The 21,446-nt window shown below is 45.6% G+C and overlaps 1 protein-coding gene across 2 annotated transcripts in view; it reads left to right on the top strand.

Annotated features, from left to right (window-relative positions):
* Nucleotides 1–21,446, top strand: part of DTL (denticleless E3 ubiquitin protein ligase homolog) — a 40,867-nt gene that overhangs the window by 3,579 nt on the left and 15,842 nt on the right. The window contains exons 3-12 of one of the 2 annotated variants that reach the window (XM_045010150.1): nt 242–348; nt 3,660–3,758; nt 4,140–4,201; nt 4,293–4,413; nt 5,483–5,548; nt 8,008–8,123; nt 13,741–13,814; nt 15,664–15,767; nt 16,943–17,047; nt 20,634–20,746. In XM_045010150.1, coding sequence (XP_044866085.1) covers nt 242–348; nt 3,660–3,758; nt 4,140–4,201; nt 4,293–4,413; nt 5,483–5,548; nt 8,008–8,123; nt 13,741–13,814; nt 15,664–15,767; nt 16,943–17,047; nt 20,634–20,746 — 967 coding nt within the window. Of the gene's footprint in view, nt 1–241; nt 349–3,659; nt 3,759–4,139; nt 4,202–4,292; nt 4,414–5,482; nt 5,549–7,033; nt 7,178–8,007; nt 8,124–13,740; nt 13,815–15,663; nt 15,768–16,942; nt 17,048–20,633; nt 20,747–21,446 lie in introns of those variants that run through there. The other variant, XM_045010151.1, reaches the window with a different exon arrangement.

The raw sequence follows: 21,446 nt of genomic DNA, 5'->3' as shown, positions 1-21,446 counted from the left end.
CACACAGTATTCAGAGAAAATATTAAGAACATTCCCACTTCATCACAACAGATGCAACAAAATATAATACCGTATATTGAAGTAGGCAAGTGCTGCTTCTGACTTTCCACTTTTAATTGACCCTTGTAATCTTGTGGCGCTGACGCGTTGTAGCTTCATTTTATATCGGCTTACAGGGCGGGAGCGGGGGGGCACCACCATTTTGGGCCCCACCAAAAATTATACAAACCTGCCGCCTATGCCTACAACATCTCTTGGATTGCTATCAGTGTATTCAGCAAGATGACCACCTTTCTTACGGAGAGATGGGAATGCCAGTTCCTCCTTTTGGTTGCACCTTTTCTACAGGTAAGTGTTCTTTTTGGAAATTAAAATACTATGCTAGAGCCAAAGTGTTGCGTATAAAGATGGACAGATATTGTAAACGTTTATTTTGAATGTTAAGTTTCATAAAGAGTTCCTTATTTTATATCAAGGACAAAGTAGACTAGACAGTTAATGACATATCTATCAGAGCAACCAATAACTTGCAATGAATAAGCTCTTAGGTCAAAAGGTTCCATGCCACTTTTCAGGTATAGATGCTATATACAAAAATCCATTATTTCTCTAAGGTGAACTGAGTAACACTATGATTTACTTTGATATAATAGAGCTATGCAGCATGATAGACTATGGGAAGGATCATGGAATTTTTATGCATTTTAATAAAGTGTGCTCAGTTAAAGAATTTAAATACATTTACACACTTTAACAGCTTTAACAGCTTTTGATTTCATTCGTGTCTAAGGTGAATTATGTCTCGTTGATGTGGAGCTAAAATTAGGCCAGTTGGTCTTGGTTCATAAGTAACTAGGACCTGGAACAGAGTGAGTAGTAGTAAATGGAAACTGGTGAGGAGGAGGATGTGCTACTAAAATCCCATATGTATCCCTTCTTACTAAATAAATAACAAAAAACCTTTTAAGTCTTTCTGTGAATGTAGCATAGGTGAAAGTTGCTGACTTATTTGACAGCTCTGGATACTGAAATCCCTATCTACCAGTATAGCACTGACATTAGGTGTGCAAGTTTTTCCACCCAGCCCCTTCTGCCCATGTCCCAACCCTGGCCTGAAGGGACCACCAAAGGATGTAGAGGATAGTTAATTTTTTATATTTATTCAACACTGTGAATAAGGTGACAGTCAGTAGGAAGAGTGGTTGGATGCTGGCTTTGTTGATGAGCATACCTTTCCTCGAGAAATGAACTAAGCCAACTCATTTTCCATGAACCATTGGGCAGCCATCAGATGGCCATGGCTATTGACCACTTCACATCTGGGCTGGGTTTGTATCATCATCCTTGAGAGGGGACTTTGGCAGCTCATTACTAGTTCCCTGAGCAATCCAGGCCCCCATATATGCTACTTAATGCAGAGGTCATGCTAAAAACCTCGCAACAACAAATGATGATACGGTATCTGTTTCCTCTACTCTTTGGAATTTGTTATTTTGTCTGCACTATCAAACCATTTTGTGTAAAAGTAATATTTCAACTAGCAGATTTATTCAAGGAACAAATCTATTAAAGAACCCAAATTACTGTGACACTGTGTTAACAAATCCAAGACCTCACTGTGAATCTAGGGAGAAACTTTCTTTCTAAAACATTTGACTCATAAAAGTTAAGGGAGAGTTAAAGGCTCACTTTGCATTTAGAATCTGTAAAATTCTGGGATAAAATAAGTCAATAGAATCATAGAAATTTAGGGCAGAAAGGGACCGTGAGAGGTCATCAAATCCAGCCCCCTGCACTGACGCAGGACCAAATAAACCTAAATCATCCCTAATAATTGTTTGCCCAACCTGTTCTGGGCAATGACTTGGATCCCACAACCTGCCTTGAAAACCTGTTTGAGAATTTAACTACCTTATCATTTGAAATTTTTTCCTACAATCTAACCCAGGGGTTCTCAACCTTTTTTTTCCTGAGGTCCCCCTCAACATGCTATAAAAACTCCAGGGCCCAGCGGGACAGTGGGGAGACTTGGGGCTCAGGGGTGGGGCCTCGAACACGGGCATAGTTTGACTTCTGTTGGGGGGGGGGGGCCAATGGGGCTTGGGCCAGCTCCACCCGGAAGGGTCCAGGGAGGCATCGCCACCTCCACCCCCTGACTCACCTCAGCAGACTACCCAGCCTGTCTGAGTTGTGTGTGGTGGGAGTTCAGCTCAAAGAGTTTGAAAACCACTCAGGATACAGAGAGGGGGTAGCTAGGGGCCGTGTGCAGGCACGGGGGTAGCTCGGGGTACAGGAAGGGAGTAGCTAGGGGCTGTGTGCCAGGAGGGCTCCCTTGTGGTCACTGCTCTCCAAGGGCTCTGCTGGCCACAGAGCCCGGGTCCCCCTGCCTAGGTGGCTCTTACTGGCTGGCATGAGCTGAGGAGCAGCTGCAACCCCAGGCCCCAGCAACAGAAGATGGAACACCATGGCTGCCCGCTCCATGGCACCAGCCAGAGCAGCAGCTGCCCACCTTCAGCTTCCCACCTCCAACATGACCAAGGGGCAGGGAGAGGAGGAAGTGGGGGTGTGTGGAGCTGTCCTTGGGACTGCTCCGCTCTGGCACTGCGGGGAGGAGGAGCAACCAGTGCTCAGGGCTTCAGCCCCATGACTCCTGGCTTCAGCCCCGCGGTGGGGGGCCCCAGGGCTCCCAGCTTTAGCCCTGCGGTGGAGGGTGCTGGGGCTCCCGGCTTTAGCCCCATGGCGGGGGAGGCCAGGGCTCAGGCTCTGGGTTCCAGCTACAGGGTCCCTTGACCCCCCAGAAAGGACTCAAGGCCACCCAAGGGGCCACGGACCCCCAGTTGAGAACTGCTGATGTAACCTAAATCCCCCTTGCTGCAGATTAAACCCATTACTCCTTGTCCTACCTTCACTGGATATGGAAAACAATTGATCATCATTCTCTTTATAACAGTCCTTAACATATTTGACTTTTATCAAGTCCCTCCTCAGTCTTCTTTTCTCAAGACAAAACATGCCTAGTTATTTTAACCTTTCCTCATAAGTCAAGTTTGCTTAACCTTTTATGATTTTTGTTGCTGTCCTCTGGATTCTTTTCAATTTATCTACATCTTTCCTGAAGTGTGTCGCCCAGAACTGGACACAGCACTCCTGATGACACTTCTCCATTACCAAGTAGAGCAGAATGATTATATCTCATGTCTTACATACGACACTCCTCTTAATACACCCCAGAATATTAGCCTTAGTACTTTGCACTTGTCTTTATTGAATTTCATCTTATTGATATCAGACCAATTCTCTAATTTGTCCATTCTGATATTCTTTATAAACTACTGAAGCAGCAGTGGACTAGTAGTTAGAAATATCTGAGTTCTAATCGTGGCTCTGCCACCATCTCACTGTAGCATTTGGCAAGTCACGTAAGCTTTCTGTTTTCCCTTTGGTAAAGTGGGCTATTCATATTCTGTTATGGAGCATTAATGTTTATATAGTGCTTTGAAGATGTAAATTGCTATGTAAGTGCTAGTTACTTTTCCAAAATTGTGCAATTGCTGTATATTCTATTTAAGTAATTTGTTTGCAGTTCTCTTTTGGGAAGGAAACATTGTGGTAGCTATTTAATATAAAAAAAACATAACTTCCAATCATTTGTCTTTCAGCTTCAGATTTGCAGCATATACTTGCAGTCGCAAATGAAGAAGGCTTTGTCAGGCTTTATGATACTGACACCCAGAACAGTGGCAAGCAGATCTTTAGAGGTAAATATAATGCAGAGCAAGATCTGAACTTGAAATAAAAATGGGCATGATTTGTTAGAAGCAAAGAGTGCTTTTGCTGTGTTGACTAATACTTAAATATGGGCAGTACTTGCATTCCTTCTTTGTAATTTCCTGGCTTCCGTTTTTAAAGCAGTAGCGTGGGCATGTCCCCAGTATTGCTCTTCTAAACAAATTGTGCCATGTTGCTCTTAGGACCCATGAAAAGCAGTTGACGACAAGCAACAAAATTTAGTCATTTGAATGTTGGATTTAAAAAAATGTTCATAATTCTCCACAAGTGAATGTCACACTTCAGTGTGTTTCCAAGATGCCTACATTTTGCATGGTCTGAACTAATCTTAGGTTTTGTTTTTCCTTCAGAGTGGCTGGCTCACTCAAATGCTGTCTTCGACCTTACCTGGGTGCCTGGGGAACACAGGATTGTAAGATGACTTGTGCTCTCTGACTTTATTTTTAGTGGACTGGTGAATGACTGCAAAGAATGACTAAATCATTTCATTTCTTCCCCTCAAGGTTACAGCTTCAGGAGACCAGACAGCCAAGGTGTGGGACGTAAGGGCTGGTGAGCTGCTTGGCATATGTAAAGGTCATCAGTGCAGCCTCAAGTCAGTTGCTTTCTCTAAATTTGAGAAAGGTAAATGTTCATGTTTCTCTTCCCATTTTTTTTAAAGTAAATCTTAGTGCTGATGAGATCTGTGGAGGCCAAAGCTCACTGTTTGTAGCACAGGCAGTGCCTGAGTAGGCTTCCTCACACTGCCCTTCCAATGTAGCTCAACTGTGTCCAGTAGAGACCTCCTCTGGGGTGAAAGGCTGGTTAAGTTTCCAGTCCCACTCAGTTTTAGCGATCTCTAGGCTGAAGGTGTCAACAAGGGTGTCTGTGGTAGATAGTTAAACATACGGAACTGTAGCAGGGTGGCCAAACCACAGTTTAAGCCTCATGCGGCTCTTTTACAGTTAAAGTGCGGCTCGTGGAGCCCCCCTCATGCTTCCTCCTGCTTCTCTATCTACTGGATTGGGGGGTGGAGTGCAGCTCGGGCTTTCTGCCCTGCGGCGGGGTGGTGGGGCTAGGGGCTTCTCCTCTGAGAGGAGGGGGGGTGTCAGGGCTTCAGCCCTCCAGGCTGCACCTGCCAGGGCTTGGGGCTTCAGCTGGAGCAGGGCTGATGCCCCAAGCCCCGGCGGTGCCTCCTGCGGGGCTGAAGCCCTGAAACCAGAAGGCAAGCCCTGGCTCTTGAACTTCAGAAGATTGTTGTATGCGTCTCAGAGGATCAGTAGGTTTGGCCACCCCTGAACGATAGTAAGATTAGCTACTCCTGTTCGGGATACCAGAAAGCAATTTAATGCTGGTAACTTCTTGTCATCGCTAACCTGAGCCAAATTTAAGCTATTAAAGTTGGAGGTCCCCATAGTCATTCAGTTCTCCTTGTATATTCATATGCTACCATCTTCAGTTATTGCCTGTGGGTCAGTTATAATAAGGACAAACCCACCAATCTCCTTTGCCAAACAGTACCAAGCAGCAGGCTGCCTTTCCTCAGATTCTAAATCTATCACCTTAGCAGTGAGCCTGCAGCCTTGAGATGTGGTTGCCAGGTTTAGGGCTAGATGAGGCAGGGTATTGTCACAGAGATGGTGTCACCCTGGCTTCAGTTAATCTAAAATGAACACTTGTAACTTTTTGAAGCTAATAAATATGTTTCCCTCAGCTGTCTTCTGTACTGGAGGCAGAGATGGAAACATCATGCTCTGGGACACCAGATGCAACAAGAAAGGTAGGTGAGCTTTCAGATGTGTGTAATGGGGCTGGTGGTTTTTGTTCCATATTGGGGCTTATTCATTGGGTTGATACAGTTCATTGCACTACAGGCAAAGCCCCTTGAACAGGATATGGATAATTTGGGGGGAAAGCTTCTTTAGTGGGAGAAAACCAAGGATCTGATTTCTCTGTATTTAATGGGTATTGCCACTTTCACGGGACTCTCAGATTTGCCTAAGTCTCTGTATTGATATGTTTTGTGGGCCATAATTACAGAAATGTAGGGCTTGAAAGGGACCTTGAGAGATCATCGAGTCCAGCCCCCTAAAATGAGATAGGACCAAATAAGCCTCATCCCTGACAGGTCTTTGTCCAGCTAATCTTAAAAACCTCCAGTGAGTGGGATTTCACAACCTCTCTTGGAAGCCTATTTGATAGTGTAACTACCCTTATTGCTAGAAAGTTTTTCCTACTATCTAACCTAAATCCCCCTTGCTGCAGATTAAGCCCATTACTTCTTGCTCTGCCTTCACTGGACATGGAGAATAATTAATCACCGTCCTTTTTGTAACAGCCCTTAAAATATTAAAAGACTGTTTTCAAGTGCCCCCTTGATCTTCTTTTCTCAAAACTAAACACACCCAGGTCTTTTTTTAACCTTTCCTCTTAGATCAGGTTTTCTTAACCTTTGATCATTTATCATTGTTCTCCTCCAGATTCTTTTCAGTTTATCTACATCTTTCCTAAAGTGTGTTGTCCAGAACTGGACACAGTACTCCAACTGAGGCCTCTCCAGTGCCCAGGAGAGCAATACAATTACCTCCCATGCCTTACATATGACACACCTGTTTGTACACCCCAGAATAGTAGCCTTTAAACTGCATTGTTTACTGATATTCAATCTGTGGTCCACTATAACCCCCCATTTCATAGTTGTGTGTTTGATTTTTTTTTCTTTCCTAAGTGCAGTACTTTGTACTTGTCTTTATTGAATTTCATCTTGTTGACTTCAGACCAATTCTCCAATTTGTTAAGGTTACTTTGAATTCTAATCCTGTCCTCCAAAGTGTTTGCAACCTCTCCCTGCTCAGTGTCTTTCAACCAGTTATACACCCACCTTTATGATCATTACATCCAGGTCACATTTCCCTACTTTGCTTATGAGAATGTCATGTGGGACTGTGTCAAAAGCCTTACTAAAGTGAAGATATGTCTTGTCTTGCTTCCTCCCTATTCACTAAGCCAGAAATCATGTCCAAGAAGGAAATAAGGTTGATTTGGCCTGATTTGTTCTTACACAAATCTATGCTGGTTATTCTTTATAACACCATTATCCTCTAGGTGTTTACAAATTGATTGTTTAATAAGTGGTCTGTTGTTCAGAGTTAGAGTTGCTACAAATTGTTCTCAGCTGCTGATCAGGGCTTTTGCTGACTCTCAAGATGCCATCTGGAGGAAACAGCTCTTGGTGCATGCTGTTCTCCACGCTTCCACTGTACCCATGCTCTTGCCAATCAGTTGGGGACTTCAACTCACTGGATCAGGCAGGAGGGAAAAATTGTTAGAGAAATATCCAAGACTGGAAAGGAGAGTGTGTGAGGGTTCAGGCTGTGAGCTGGTAGATGTCCTAACTGCTATGATTTCAGTGAGTACTATCAAAAGAGGAAAGATCTGATCCAAGAACTAGCTGCCTGAGATTTTACTTCACAGTTGTCTGACTCTCATGCAAGAAATGACACCATAACATTGGTTTTAAACCTCTTCAGCACTGACACGTGGGCAAGGCACTCTCACTAAGCTGCACCATATGTGACAGAACTCAGGCTAGCTGTAGACCAGTCAGATGGTTTTGTAAGGTGCTCAGACACCGTGGTGATAGGTGCAGGAGTGGTGGATGAACAGAAGACTGAGTCTCCTCAATGAGATTTATCAACTTCATTGTATTTGGAACCAGACTAGAGAAAGCACTACAAATGTACTGTAGGAGCAATCCTGCACTGGACTAGATGATCAGATGTATTTCCCCTCACAATTTAGCTAAGGTTAATGAAGTGCTATGTAAGTGCTAACTTTTAGAAACTTGACACACCTCATGACTGCATGTTGTTAAATCAACAGGATTTAAATGTATTACACAGATACTTCATTAGTGAAATTAATTGTAGAACTCACTATCCTAAAGGGCTAACCATAGTTTGCACTTCACTTAATCAGGAAGAATTTAACCTGTTGAAGAGTCCTGACTGTGTGGCAGCTATTGCAAATATATCCTCATGTTCTTTATTTCCTGCTTCTAGTCAGCATTAGAAATAATTGAAAATGCTTGTTTGCAGAGTATATGAATGAAACTAAAGGTCACTCTCAGTCACTTCCTAGAATGTATTTCCACTCCGTGTCTATTTTTATTAAAACTATGGCTGTAAATGGGAGCTAATGTAGCAGTAATAAGTGAGGCTTCCTGGAACTGTCTTTCAGATGGATTTTACAGGCAGGTGAATCAAATTGGAGGAGCCCACAACATAGTAGACAAGCAGATACTCTCCAAACCAAAGAAGAAAAAGCAGAATCATAGAGGACTTGCCCCTTCAGTGGTAAGAATTTGGAAGGTGAAAGAAATCTAGGACTCTACTTCCCAAAATAGCATTTTATGTTGTGGTGGCTTTGCAAAGTAATGAACAAGAGAGCATCTCAACTGGGGAGAGCTATCTAATTTGAATGAGATAGAAATGCTGATAAACTTATATTGTTTTATAACCAGATGCTGTGATCAATTTGGGTCACATGTGTGGGGAATTAACTATGAGATCCAGTTATCCTTGAGCAAATCACATGTTCTTTCCTTGCCGGGTATGCACTTGTGTTTTTACTTTGGCGGGATCATTACTCCATTCCTAGGCTTCTAAGGCCTTGTCTACACTACAAGACTATTTCGAATCAACTTAGTTCGAATTTGTGGATTCGACCTTATGAAGTCGAATTTGTGTATCCATACTAAATACACTAATTCGAATTTCTGAGTCCACATTCACGGGGCCAGCGTCGACTTTGGAAGCGGTGCACTGTGGGAAGCTATCCCACAGTTCCCGCAGTCCCCGCTGCCCATTGGAATGCTGGGTAGAGCTCACAATGCCTGCTGGGGGGAAAAATGTGTCGAGGGTGGTTTTGGGTAACTGTCATCATTCAACCGTCACTCACAAACGCCCTCCCTCCCTGAAAGCGCCGGCGGGAAATCTGTTCGCGCACTTTTCTGGTCAGTGACAGCGCGGACGCCACAGCACTGCGAGCATGGAGCCCGCTGCGATCATCGCTGCACTTATGGCCGTTGTCAACTCCTCGCACCTTATCGTCCACCTCTGCAACAGTCAGCTGCTGAGAAATCGGGCGAGGAGGCTCCGGCAGCGCGGTGAGGAGAGTGGCGCAGACCTCTCAGAAAGCAGGGTACGCCGGGCAGTGGAGATCATGGTGGCAATGGGTCACGTTCATGGTGTGGAACGGAGATTCTGGGCCCGGGAAACAAGCACGGACTGGTGGGACCGCATAGTGCTGCAGGTCTGGGATGACACAGAGTGGCTGCGAAACTTCAGGATGCGTAAGGGCACTTTCCTTGAACTGTGTGACTTGCTGTCCCCTGCCCTGAAGCGCCAGGACACCCAGATGCGAGCAGCCCTGAGTGTGCAGAAGCGAGTGGCCATAGCCCTCTGGAAACTTGCCACGCCAGACAGCTACCGGTCAGTAGCGAACCACTTTGGCGTGGGCAAATCTACCGTGGGGGTTGCTGTGATGCAAGTAGCCCACGCAATCGTTGAGCAACTGCTCTCAAAGGTGGTGACCCTGGGAAACGTCCAGGACATCATAGACGGCTTCGCCGCGATGGGATTCCCAAACTGCGGTGGGGCTATAGATGGGACTCACATCCCTATCCTGGCACCGGCCCACCAGGCCAGCCATTACATTAACCGAAAGGGCTACTTTTCCATGGTGCTGCAAGGACTGGTGGACCATAGGGGACGTTTTACCAACATCAACGTCGGGTGGGCGGGCAAGGTTCATGACGCGCGTGTGTTCAGGAGCTCTGGTCTCTTTAGACTCCTCCAGGCAGGTACTTTCTTCCCGGACCACAAAATAACGGTTGGGGATGTGCAGATGCCTACAGTGATCCTCGGGGACCCAGCCTACCCGCTAATGCCCTGGCTCATGAAGCCCTATACAGGCGCCCTGGACAGAGAGAAGGAACTCTTCAACTACCGGCTGAGCAAGTGCAGAATGGTGGTGGAGTGTGCTTTCAGACGTCTCAAGGGGAGATGGCGGAGCTTACTCACTCGCTCGGACATCAGCGAAAAGAATATCCCCGTAGTTATTGCTGCATGCTGTGTGCTGCACAATCTGTGTGAGAGCAAGGGCGAGGCCTTTTTGTCCGGATGGGAGGTTGAGGCAAATCGCCTGGCTGCAGTTTACGCTCAGCCAGACACCCGTGCCGAGAGAATATCCCAGCGGGAAGCGCTCTGTATCCGGGAGGCTTTGAAAGCAAGTTTCCTCGGAGATCAGGGTAACCTATGACTCTCCACTTGCTTTCAAGAGAAACTGACCCTGGGCCTGTGTCAGTTTGTGTCGATTTGGATCTGCGGCTACATGCCGCGTTCTCCAAGTTTCCCCCACTTCCAAAGCACGTTTTTAAGCAAATTAATTGTTACACTCATTATTAATAAATCTTTCTTTTACTTTGCATTTCTGTTCTGGTGTTGAGACATGGACGCATACTGTGCTGGGCACGGTGTGCACTGACGTACAGACCGCTTCCTCCATAGAGGACTGACATCCTCCTGCTCCTACATAGGTCTCTGGGGTGGGGGACGGATGACAGTGGTTCTGCATGAAGGGGAGGGTTTGCAGGAAGGGGCGAGTGGTGCCTTCTTTGCATAGGGGTTTGGATGACGGCAGTGGGCTGCGGGTTTCTGCGTGGGAAGGGGTGATGGGTGTGGGAGAAGGGTGACTATCTGTCCGTGGATGAGGGCTCTTGTTGGGGCTCAGGGCAGCGGATAGGCTCGTGGATCCATTGCAAGTGCATCGTAAGGGCAGCCTGCCTTCACAGTAATGGCGTGGCAGGCGCTAGGACCCTGGACAAGCATACACATTACGAAATGATCAGGGGCAGCATACACAACACAGAATGACCCTGGTGCCTACTGACTGCAGTGTGTGTGTGCCCCGCAGTTGATCCTTTCCCCAAGTCTGTACCCTGGTACTGTGGGCTATACCGTGCAAGTATGAAACCCCTGCCCAACCCATACACCGAAAAATCCTCTGACAGGAAAGACATGACGGAAACAGTGATTAACAGCAAACATCTTTTATTAATCTAATAAACAGTGGGGGGATGAACCTTGGATTTGGGACTGGCTGAGCCTATAAGGGAAGCACTTCTACAAATTTCTAACGTGAGAAGTGCGGGGTACACGGCCGCTCTGCTCTGGTTCAGTGACAGTTCTCACGGCCTCTACCACCCCTCCGTCTTGTACTTTTGGGTGAGGGGGGGCCAGGACTTCTTGGCTGGGGAGGGCGATTGCAGAGACACTGCAGGGGGGCCCTGTCCTCCAGCCTGCGGTCCTGCAGGACATCAACAAGGCGACGAAGCGTGTCCGTTTGTTCCTTCATGAGACCAAGCAGCGTTTGGGTGGTCTGCTGGTCTTCCTGCCGCCACCTATCCTCACGTTCCATGAGTGTGCGATGCTGCTCACATAGGGTCTCCCTCCAGTGTTTCTGCTCTGCAGCCTCTGCTCGGGAGCAGGCCATCAGTTCAGCGAACATGTCGTCCCTAGTCTTCTTCTTTCGCCGTCTAATCATTGCCAGTCTCTGCGAGGGGGATGCCGGGGCAGTCCGGGAAGGAGCCGAAGCTGTGTGATGGGGAAAGTTAGTGATTTCCTTGTACAGATACATTTTGGCGAACAGTGAACACCGTCTAGTCAATTTCTATGAAGAAGACCGTACCGGACAACAAGTGTCACGTGGTCTCCAGAGAAGCACAACATTTTGGCCTACGCTCTGATTGGCTGCGCCATTGAACAGGAGAGCGGAGAAGTCGGGAGAGATAGCAGAATCCCTCTAGCAGAGAGTCCTGGTAAGCCTTACAGTACATTATGCTTATCAGTTAACGGATAGCTGTGCCGTCGTGCTAAAGGCAATCTGGAAATCAGATACTATGACCCTTTTGCAGCCACTCCCGACACTGCAGGGAAAGATCAATGTATGCTTTTCCTGTGTGGCCTACAGCACGTGGCTGCTAAGCGCGGGGCTTTGTTATGCAAAGTATAAGTAAACCATTAAGAACAGTAACTATTCGCTAATTGCCCTAATTAGATGCAGCACTTCAGTAACGAGATTACCCTGAGGCGTGTCTCTCGAGTGCAGAAAGAAAGGATGTTAAGGGAAGCACTTCACCGACCGGGACCCTACGCGGCCATGCTGGTAGAGGCGATGGTTCCCCTGTATCTGAGGATGTCGTGGCGTGGAAGAGTGAGCTTCACCGGAGGACCAAATAAGGCACCTCTTCCTCGAAACCTCCTGCGGAGGGTATTTGAGGAACTGTTTGAAGCATTTGTGGAATTGTCCATGGAGGACTATTGTTCCATCCCAATCTGTGTAGACCTACTGTTCGTTTAGTTTCCCTTTAAAAACTTTTAGATATAGTATTTATAGATAGAATTTCTATTTTTTGTATACATGTTTTCGAGCAAATAAATATTTTCTTGTTTATACGACTTACCGCCTGATCCTTCCCCTGACTCTGAGTCCGGGTTCACGGCCGGTGAGGATTGGTAGGGGATCTCTGTGAGGGTGATGAAGAGATCCTGGCTGTCAGGGAAAGCGGCACTGTGTTCGCTGTCGCCTGCGCCTTCCTCCACGGACCCTTCGTCGTCTTGCCCATCGGCGAACATCGAGTAGGAACTGTCCTGGCTCACTATGCCATCCACTGAGTCCACGGTCACTGGTGGGACAGTGGTGGCAGACCCACCTAGAATGGCATGCAGTGCCTCGTAGAAGCGGCATGTCTGGGGCTGTGCTCCGGAGCATCCGTTTGCCGCTCTGACTTTTTGATAGCCTTGCCTCAGGTCCTTGACTTTCACGCGGCACTGCATCGCATCCCGGCTGTATCCTTTCTGTGTCATGGCTTGGGAGACCTTCTCGAAGGTCTTTGCATTACGCTTGTTGGAGCGCAGCTCCGAGAGCACAGACTCCTCGCCCCACACAGCGATCAGATCCTGGACTTCCCGGTCTGTCCATGCTGGGGATCTCTTTCTATTCTTGCATTGGGCTGACTCCTCTGCTGGAGAGCTCTGCATCGTTGCAGGTGCCGCGGAGCTCGCCCCGATGTCAAAGCAAGAAATGAGATTCTAACTGTCCAGACAGGAAAAGGATTTCAAATTTTCCCGGGTCATTTCCTGTGTGGCTGCTCAGAACATCCAAGCTCGGACTGCTGTCCAGAGCGTCAACAGAGTGGTGCAGTGTGGAATAGCTCCCGGAGCTACTAAGTTCGATTTGCATCCACACCTAGCCTAATTCGAGCTAGCAAGTGCGAATTTAGCGTTACTCCACCTGTCGGGGTGGAGTACCAAATTCGAACTAAGGAGCCCCCTAGTTCGAATTAAATGGCTTCCTGGTGTGGACGGTTGAGCGATTAGTTCGAATTAACGCTGCTAAATTCGATTTAAGATCCTAGTGTAGACCAGGCCTAAGATTGGCTTTTTCAGGAAGCTGTTCACACTGTCATGCTTTGATATTTATAACTCATGGGAGTAAAAGTTGTGCCTATTTCATCCGCTAAATGCCATGGTGCGAGAGCTCTACTATGTCTAATCTGTGAGGGGTGTTTTCAAATCTGAGCCCAATCCCATTGACCTCTGTGGGAATTCTACTTGCGGGGCGCTTGCAGGCTCAGAACCCGGTGTCCTGAATTGCTACTAGCACTCCTGGGCCTCCTGCCTATGGTGACTAAATTGCTGGGCAACAAAAACTTTGTGACCGTGGTGGAGTCCAAGGACTGAGCTGCTACTAAAGCAAGACTGAGGCTGGTTAACAGTTTGGCAGAACTCAGAAATTGTCTGTCTGGGAGGGAGAGTGAACTGATTTCCCAAACATTCATGCTGGCCTTGAACTTTGCAGAGAATCTCTACGGACTCTGACAGAAAACAATTCGCTTTCTTTTCCTTTTAGGATTTCCAGCAGAGTGTGACAGTGGTGCTGCTTCAAGATGAACACACCCTTATCTCTGCAGGAGCTGTCGATGGGTAAGGAGAGAGAGAATGGATTTTTTTTCTGAGTTTAATCTGAATTTTCCTCTCAGCAGCATGGGCAGAAACTGAACAGAAATTGTATGGGTCCCAGTAGATTTTACATATTGCTTGAATCAGAGTAAATTGCTGGTGAACATCTCAAGTGTTACTGATTGTCCATCTAACAAAATCGAGAGTAGACAATAAGAGCCATGAATGGTTCTAACAGGAGGCAAGCTCAGGCTCTGGTATTCTGGCACATGGGCGGATGAGATGCCTTGTTTAACTGCATAGGGAAATTCACTCTACTTGCCACTTAGAAAGGTCTCTAACAATGTTAATTTTAGATCTAAATGAGACTTGATAGCATCACTTTTAAGGAAGCAATGCACTATAATAGCAATTTTTCATCTGTAGAGTTTAAAATCCTCTACAAAGGTGAGCAGGCATTTCCCCCATGTTACAGGTGGGAAAACAGAGGCAAAGAGCAGCTAGGTGGCTTTCCCCAAATCACTTAGGGTATGTCTACACAGCAATTAAACACCTGTGGCTGGCCCATGCCAGCTAACTTGGGCTCAGGCTGTGAGACTGTAAAATTGTGGTGTAGATGGCTCAGGCTGGAGTCTGGACTCTGGGACCAGGTGACGGAAAGGGTCCCAAAACTCAGACTCCAGCCTGAGCCCAAACATCTATGCCACAATTTTATAGCCCTGTGAACCCGAGCCAACTGATGTGAGCCAGCCGTAGGTGTCTAATTGCAGTGTAGACAGACCCTAGGAGGCCTTCTGACTCCAGACCAGTGCTGAGTCTGCTGGATTGCATTACCACTTCTGAATGTGTTTTTTACTCCTCCTTACTGGGGATTTAAATTAGTAGGGCAAGCCATGAATTTTTTTTTAAAATTTGGCTTGGAAAGAGCACTCCTGTAAAGGTATGTTAAAATTATGGGCCTTATGTGACTAATCTCTTTAAAAGCCTGGTGTCCTAACATGGGTTGGGATGGTGAACCCAAGGTATTGCTGCCATTCATGACAAGTGATTGAGTTTTCTTTCAAGCTTCATAACCAAGTACCAGATGGATGCTGGTTTAACTGATCTTGCACCTCCATTTTTGTTTAGGGGAAGATGTCAGGCTACTGGGTGGAAATATTATTCCTCAGATAATGAGCTGCGGCTGGATATGTGTGTGTGTGTAGGATAAAAAACTGTCGAGTTACAGAGGGTGCATTTTTGAGGTGCGAAGTCTGTTGGTATATGTTGGAGTGCTAATAAACTGTCCTTCTGGTTAATATGGAGATTACCTTCTTGGGCTCTGATCCTGCAATCACCTCCACATGGCCAGATCCCTGCACACAAGCAGAGTGCTACTGAAGTCAACAGGGCTGGGGCCCACCTGCATGGAGCTCATTGCTGGGTCAGGGCCTTCACGACAGAGACCAAGGAAGACGCTTGAAGGGCTTTTTCAGTATGACTCTCAAAATATCAATGCATCCTCTTTATTTTAGTTTTCATCTGAGAAAATTAACTTAGTTTTTTATCTCATTGGGTCAAATTACATCTCGATTCTCTCTGAAACCTAATTCTTGAACTGGAAAACTTCCATGCTTTAGCCTTAAATATATTATATTGGTGGCAAAAATAGAACATTCTGGAAAGTGAAAGGCAGCCAGTGACTCCACTGCCTAGCCCAGCAATCTCAGTTGTCATTCTCTGAGCAGGCCTCTGCTCTGGTTTGCTTCAGTCATGCTGCATTTCTAGATTCACTGGATACAAGTGTGGGGAGCCATCCTCTAATTGCTGTAGAATGCTTTTATCAGCTCTGTGTAGCAGGTGTAGAAGGAGATGCCTGTATCTTGAATTTCAGTGTAATCAAAGTATGGGACTTGCGCAAGAACTACACCATGTATCGGCAGGATCCGGTGCCGTTCAAGTCATTCTGCTACCCTGGGATCAGCACTCGCAAACTGGGTAAGCAACTGAATGATGTTACTCCTCAAAGTTGCAGGTTGATCTGAAAAATGATGTAAAAGAAGATGGCTTGGAGGGGGTTCATGTCTTGTCAGTGATTTCCAGATCTGACTGGCCTGGTTTAGCAGGACTTTTTTTTTTTTTTTTTTTAAACAGCATGCTCCATAAATTCAAGCAGAGATCTGAAAGACAAGCTGTTTCTCCTGCTTCTGTATCATCAAACCAGTAATAATAACTCCTGTGGGCCTTTCCAGTGGGATTGCACAAAAGTAACTGGGTGGAGAACATGGTCCTGCAATTTGAATTTAGCTAACTTGGTGATGATGAATGAGCTAAAACCAAATTCAGCTCCTTCTCTCTTTGCTTTGTGGGTTCTGCAGAGCCAAGAGGAGTACCACACAGTAAAACTTCTATTGGTCAGAAAAGTAAGCAGCTCTAACTCTGAATACACACAGGGAGCAGATCTATTGAATAAGAAGGTGCTATTTTTACATGGTAGCTTTCTTGACTAGAACCTCACTTTAAGGCCCAGCTTATTATAAAAATCTTGATTTTGTTTCTGTTGCTCTGCACTTACATTGATTAAAATCCTTGTATCCTAACTCCACAAGAATAGCATACTGGATCGGACCAATGCTCCATCTAGTTCAGTATCGTGTCTCTGACAGTACTAGTCCAGTACCAGCTGCTTCCAAACAAGATGAAAGAAATCCTGCAGCAGGCGGTTATGAAATAATCTGCACACAGGGAAAGCTTTTCCCTAACCCTGGAATCCTAACTAATCAGTTAGAGGTTGGCTTATGCCCTGAAGCATGAAGTTTTGTGTTCCTTCCAAAACTCTTGGTGGTTATTTATTTAATCTTTTGCTGTGTATAAATCTTGTTACCCCTGTAAATCCAACTTTACAAATGCCTGTGAGATTGCTGCTTTTGAAAGTCCGGCTTATATAGGTGAGATGGATGGTTTCTAAACTTCTCCATAAAGTCTTGGGAGAATTCAGGAGTGAGAATATGCTGCATCAGTTCTAGGAAATTTGATCCTCCAGTCACTGTGCCCTCTGAAAAAAGAATATCCCAGTAATCACATGTAATAGAGATGCCCAGAATTGTGCCCAGAAGCCTTCACTTGTTTTTTTGGAATTACTGGTTATGCAGAACTTCTCTTTCTGTCTCCAGGATATTCTAGTCTGGTTCTGGACTCCACTGGTACCAGTCTGTTTGCTAACTGCACAGATGACAATATTTACATGTTCAATACGACAAGTTTAAAGACCACTCCAGGTAAGAATGATACCTGTGGAAACAGTTGCCAAATGGCTAGACTGACACTGTAAAATGCAGTTTTTAAGTTTCAGCCACAAGTTAGGCACCTGCTAAAATCTGGGGTCAGGATGGCTCAGGGCATTGTTAAAGGGATATAGAGCTCTTCTTGCCCATCTAGTTCAAGTTGGGTCGAGGTCAGTAATGAAAGTAAAGTTGATGCAAATGGATGATGATTTGGTGGCCTGTATGAAATTAGTTTGGTCTCAGCCTGGATATCCACATTGCAGAAACCACCGTCAGAACTGGCACTAACTGGAACTGTTTGTTGGCAGTTTTGGTAGAGTCCAAGGATGGGAAAAGTTTATTCTGACTTTTAACCCTTGCAGACTGAAGTGCCATTTGTCCACCTCCCAGGCACAATGTGGATAGTAGCAATGCAAGCTTTCCGCATCACTTGTGCCCTGTTTTGGAGGGACTGCCTGAAGGAATGAGAAGCCTTTGTATCGTCTGTGACTGCCTACAAAGAGCATCTGTTACGATACCAGTTCTTGTGATGTGCTCAGATCCATCGTGATGGAGTTGGGATAAAAACTAGGAACTGGACTGGAGTCACTAGCTCACTCAGGCCATGTCTGCACTTACCTGAGATCAACTCTGCTGTGATCGATGCAGTGGGGATTGATTTAGCGGGTCTGGTGAAGTCCTGCTAAATTGACGGTAGAGCGCTCTCTGGTCGACTCTCCAGAACGAGAAGAGTAAGGTATGTTGACGGGAGAGTGTCTCCCGTTGATGCAGCGTAGTGTAGACACCAAAGTAAGTTGACCTAAGCTACGTTGGCTCAAGTTACATTATTCACATAGCTGGAGTAGTATAACTTAGGTCAATTTACAGCGGTAGTGTAGAGAAGGCCTTCCAGAGCTGAGCAGTAGTGTCAGTTCTCAATATTACCAGATTAGCTGCTGATGTCACATATGCTATTTCTCAGCTCTGGAAGCATTTTCACCAGGCTGCCTTCCTGAAAGAGATTCCCTTCCCCAAGGCTGGTCCTGCCTTCCTGTCTCTTCAACCGCACAGCACAGGGGAAACATAAGAATGGCAAGCCTGGCCACTTGGAGAAGAGAAATCACAGATCAGATTTCTGTGCTAATAAAGGTGAAGCTCTGCATCCAAGGGGAGGAAACAAACAGTATAGATTGGGGTGTGGGGAGGAGAGAACTAACCAGCAGCAGCACCATCATGTTAATTTATCTTCAGTTTGTCTCCATACAACCATCCTTAGGTCTTGTTTGTTTAAATAGCAGTCACTTCTGTAGGGAGGGCGTAAGATTGGGAAGCTGGGTGAGGAGGTGTCTAGAAGGATCTTTTATATATTTTTTTCCCACGCCGTGGAACAGAAAGTCTGAGTTCTAGTAATATTTGCTGTGCAGCCCTAGGCAAGTCATTCCACTTTTCTGTCTCCATTTTCCTGTGTTTAAAATAGAGATGTTGACACTGATTACTATCCCCAAGGAAGATTAATTAATTAGATAATGTCTATACAGAGCCTTGAACTCATACTATTCTATACAAAAACTAAATAATTTATTATTCCTGTATAAGGTTTATAAATAGAACTGGGCAAATGTCTTCAGTTGAATAGTAATTCACAGGAAAATGCAGTTTCAGGGAGACTATTCCTGAATTAGTGTGGAATTCAGCAAGTAGTTTCGGCCACGTAAAAAATGAGGAGTGGAGAATGGAAAAAGTCAGCTGTTCCTTACAAGATTTCATTTCAAAATGAACTGGTTCAAACTGACATTTTGTTTTGAAATGATGGTTCCACTCAACCTGAACAAAATTTGTTTGGTTTTTATGTTTTGGTAAAAATCTGAAAAAAATCAGTTTTGGTGTAAAACTAAACTCATTTTTGGGTCATTTTTCAGTTCAGCCACAAAATCAATTATTCACTCAGCGCTAGTCCTAGAGCAGGGGTTGGCAACCTTTCAGAAGTGGTGTGCCGAGTCTACATTTATTCACTCTAATTTAAGGTTTTGCGTGCCAGTAATACATTTTAATGTTTTTAGAAGGTCTCTTTCTATAAGTCTATAATATAGAACTAAACTATTGTTGTATGTAAAGTTAATAAGGGTTTTTAAATGTTTAAGAAACTTCATTTAAAATTAAATTAAAATGCAGATCTCCCTGGACCGGTGGCCAGGACCTGGACAGTGTGAGTGCCACTGAAAATCAGCTCGCGTGCCGCCTTCGGCACATGTGCCATAGGTTGCCTACCCCTGTCCCCTGTCTCCAGTCTGGCTTTTGATTTTAGTCACTAGCTTCTATTGACTTCTGTGCTATGACGGATCAGCATTAGGAGGCAAATCTTGATTCATATTATTGGCTGCAAAACCTTTCACTTTGGTTTCAAAGAATTCTCAGCCAAACAGAATGTGTCCATCCTATTTTGAGCCCTGCAGAGGGCAGCAGATTCACTTCAATAACTAGAAAACCAGCAGGGTCTGCTGTTGCTTTTCTCTTTGTAGCTCGGTCTGAATCAATTCTGTTCCCTTTTAATTTGGAGGAGGAAGTGGGGAAATGGCTCCTCAGTAGGATCTGTCCCTATTGCCAGTGTGCAGGCTCATGCTGCATCCCTGTCACTCTGAACACTGCATTGAAACAAAAGCTGGCAAGAGCCACAGGATCCAGCGAGGTGTGGTGACCTTTGTAAATGCAAGTTCATGAAATACTCCAAATACAAACAAACTTCCTTGGAAACCACTTATAGTTTCTATTTCCTGCTAACCTGCTACTCTAAGTTCTTACTGTATTGCTGCTGTAAATCAGACACCACTATGTTCACAGTTCACTTCCTAGCTCTGTATGCCAGTGTTGGCAGAGGGCCTCAGTCACGTATCATGCTAAATTGGGTAACTTGCCCTTTCTACCTTGATAAGAAGCCCGGGTGCAGAGTGGCCGAGTGCTCTAGATCTGTGTGCTGCTCCCGTGTTGGCTGCTGGAACTTCCGGTTCTTGGCATACCAAGGATTGCAGCTATTCAGGGCAGTAGTTTCATGGCTTAATAGTTCAGGTGAGGTGTTACTGAGACTTTAAAAATAGGCAAGTGACCAGTGTCTCTGAGCCAGTACATATTCTCCTTAAGAAATAAAGCACTGGCAGGAAGAAGGGGGAGGAGCAAATGCCTCCTCCACTGTTTCAGTAGAAGCCAGGTCTTAGCTAACAACAATTACTGGGTTCCCCATTCTTTTGGGGGTGATGGGGACCCTGAGAATAGGAGACGAAGAGGCTGACTGAGGGGCCTGGGCTTGGCCCAGAGGAGGTCCTTGCCTGGAGCTATCACACAGGAAGGAGAGGATTTAACAAAGCTATTAGATGACTGCACCACTGTGCTGGGGAGGGGTCAGTCTATAGCAAAAGGGAATGCTGCCTCCTGCTAGCTAGTGGATGAAACTTCAGGCCCTAAAGCAAGGGAGTCTGTATAACCACTGCCTTCTGAGCTATGTGAACAGGCAGGAAAAGCCTGTCATGTCAGCCCTAGTTGTGTAATCAGCTGAACTCCAGAATTATGTTCTGAGCTGATTTATTGTTATTACTTTTTTTTGTCTCAGTGGCAGTCTTCAATGGACACCAGAATTCCACCTTTTATGTCAAGTCTAGCACTAGCCCAGATGACCAGTTCCTGGTTAGTGGCTCAAGCGACCAGAGTGCCTACATCTGGAAGGTGAGACACTTGAAAGAAACCCAGACACAAAGCCCCAACCTGACGGCCCAGAATTGTTCAGTTTTCTCCTTTTGTTTGCTTTCCACATTCACATAGTGAATGGAGATGAGTGGGGAGGAGGGGTCCCATTTAAAGCAGCACAGGCTTAGTTCCTGGCATGTTGTGCCCAAAGTATACAGCTGTCAAACCTGAATGTAACTATTAATGTAAAACAGAGCTAACCTCCTGCCACCACTATGTCTCTCATCACTGCTGATTATTGTAAATTGCTGATCTTAATCTGGTTTTAATGGGCATTAAAATCTTCTTTCTGTTTATTCAGCAGCTATGAGAGGTAGAAGGTTCTTGGTTCATATTTAGCAGCGGTGCACATTAGTGGAGTCTAACAGCTTTATTGTTTTAAGGGTTACTTTTTTTTTCCAGTTCATAAGCTCTTGCTTCAGACACAGCTTTTTCTCATGCTTAATTTGCAATAGTTAAAACCTTTGTATTATGGCAAGGGCTCAGCCAGAGCCTTCAGCAAAATTCCGAAATGCTGGCTGACAGCTGAGGAGCTTAGTCACTTGGCATCTCTAGCTGACGTGTAGGAAATGCAAATGTCACCATGTTAATAGCAGGGCCTTCAAAATGAGAGAAGTTCTGTTCCCCGCTGTGTCGTGTGGGGAGGGATTGTGGAGTTTCATCCACGCAGGAACATGGA

Source organism: Mauremys mutica, chromosome 3 (genome assembly GCF_020497125.1).
Source record: "Mauremys mutica isolate MM-2020 ecotype Southern chromosome 3, ASM2049712v1, whole genome shotgun sequence".
NCBI lineage: Eukaryota > Metazoa > Chordata > Testudines > Geoemydidae > Mauremys > Mauremys mutica.
This window is presented reverse-complemented; position numbering and strand designations above follow the sequence as displayed.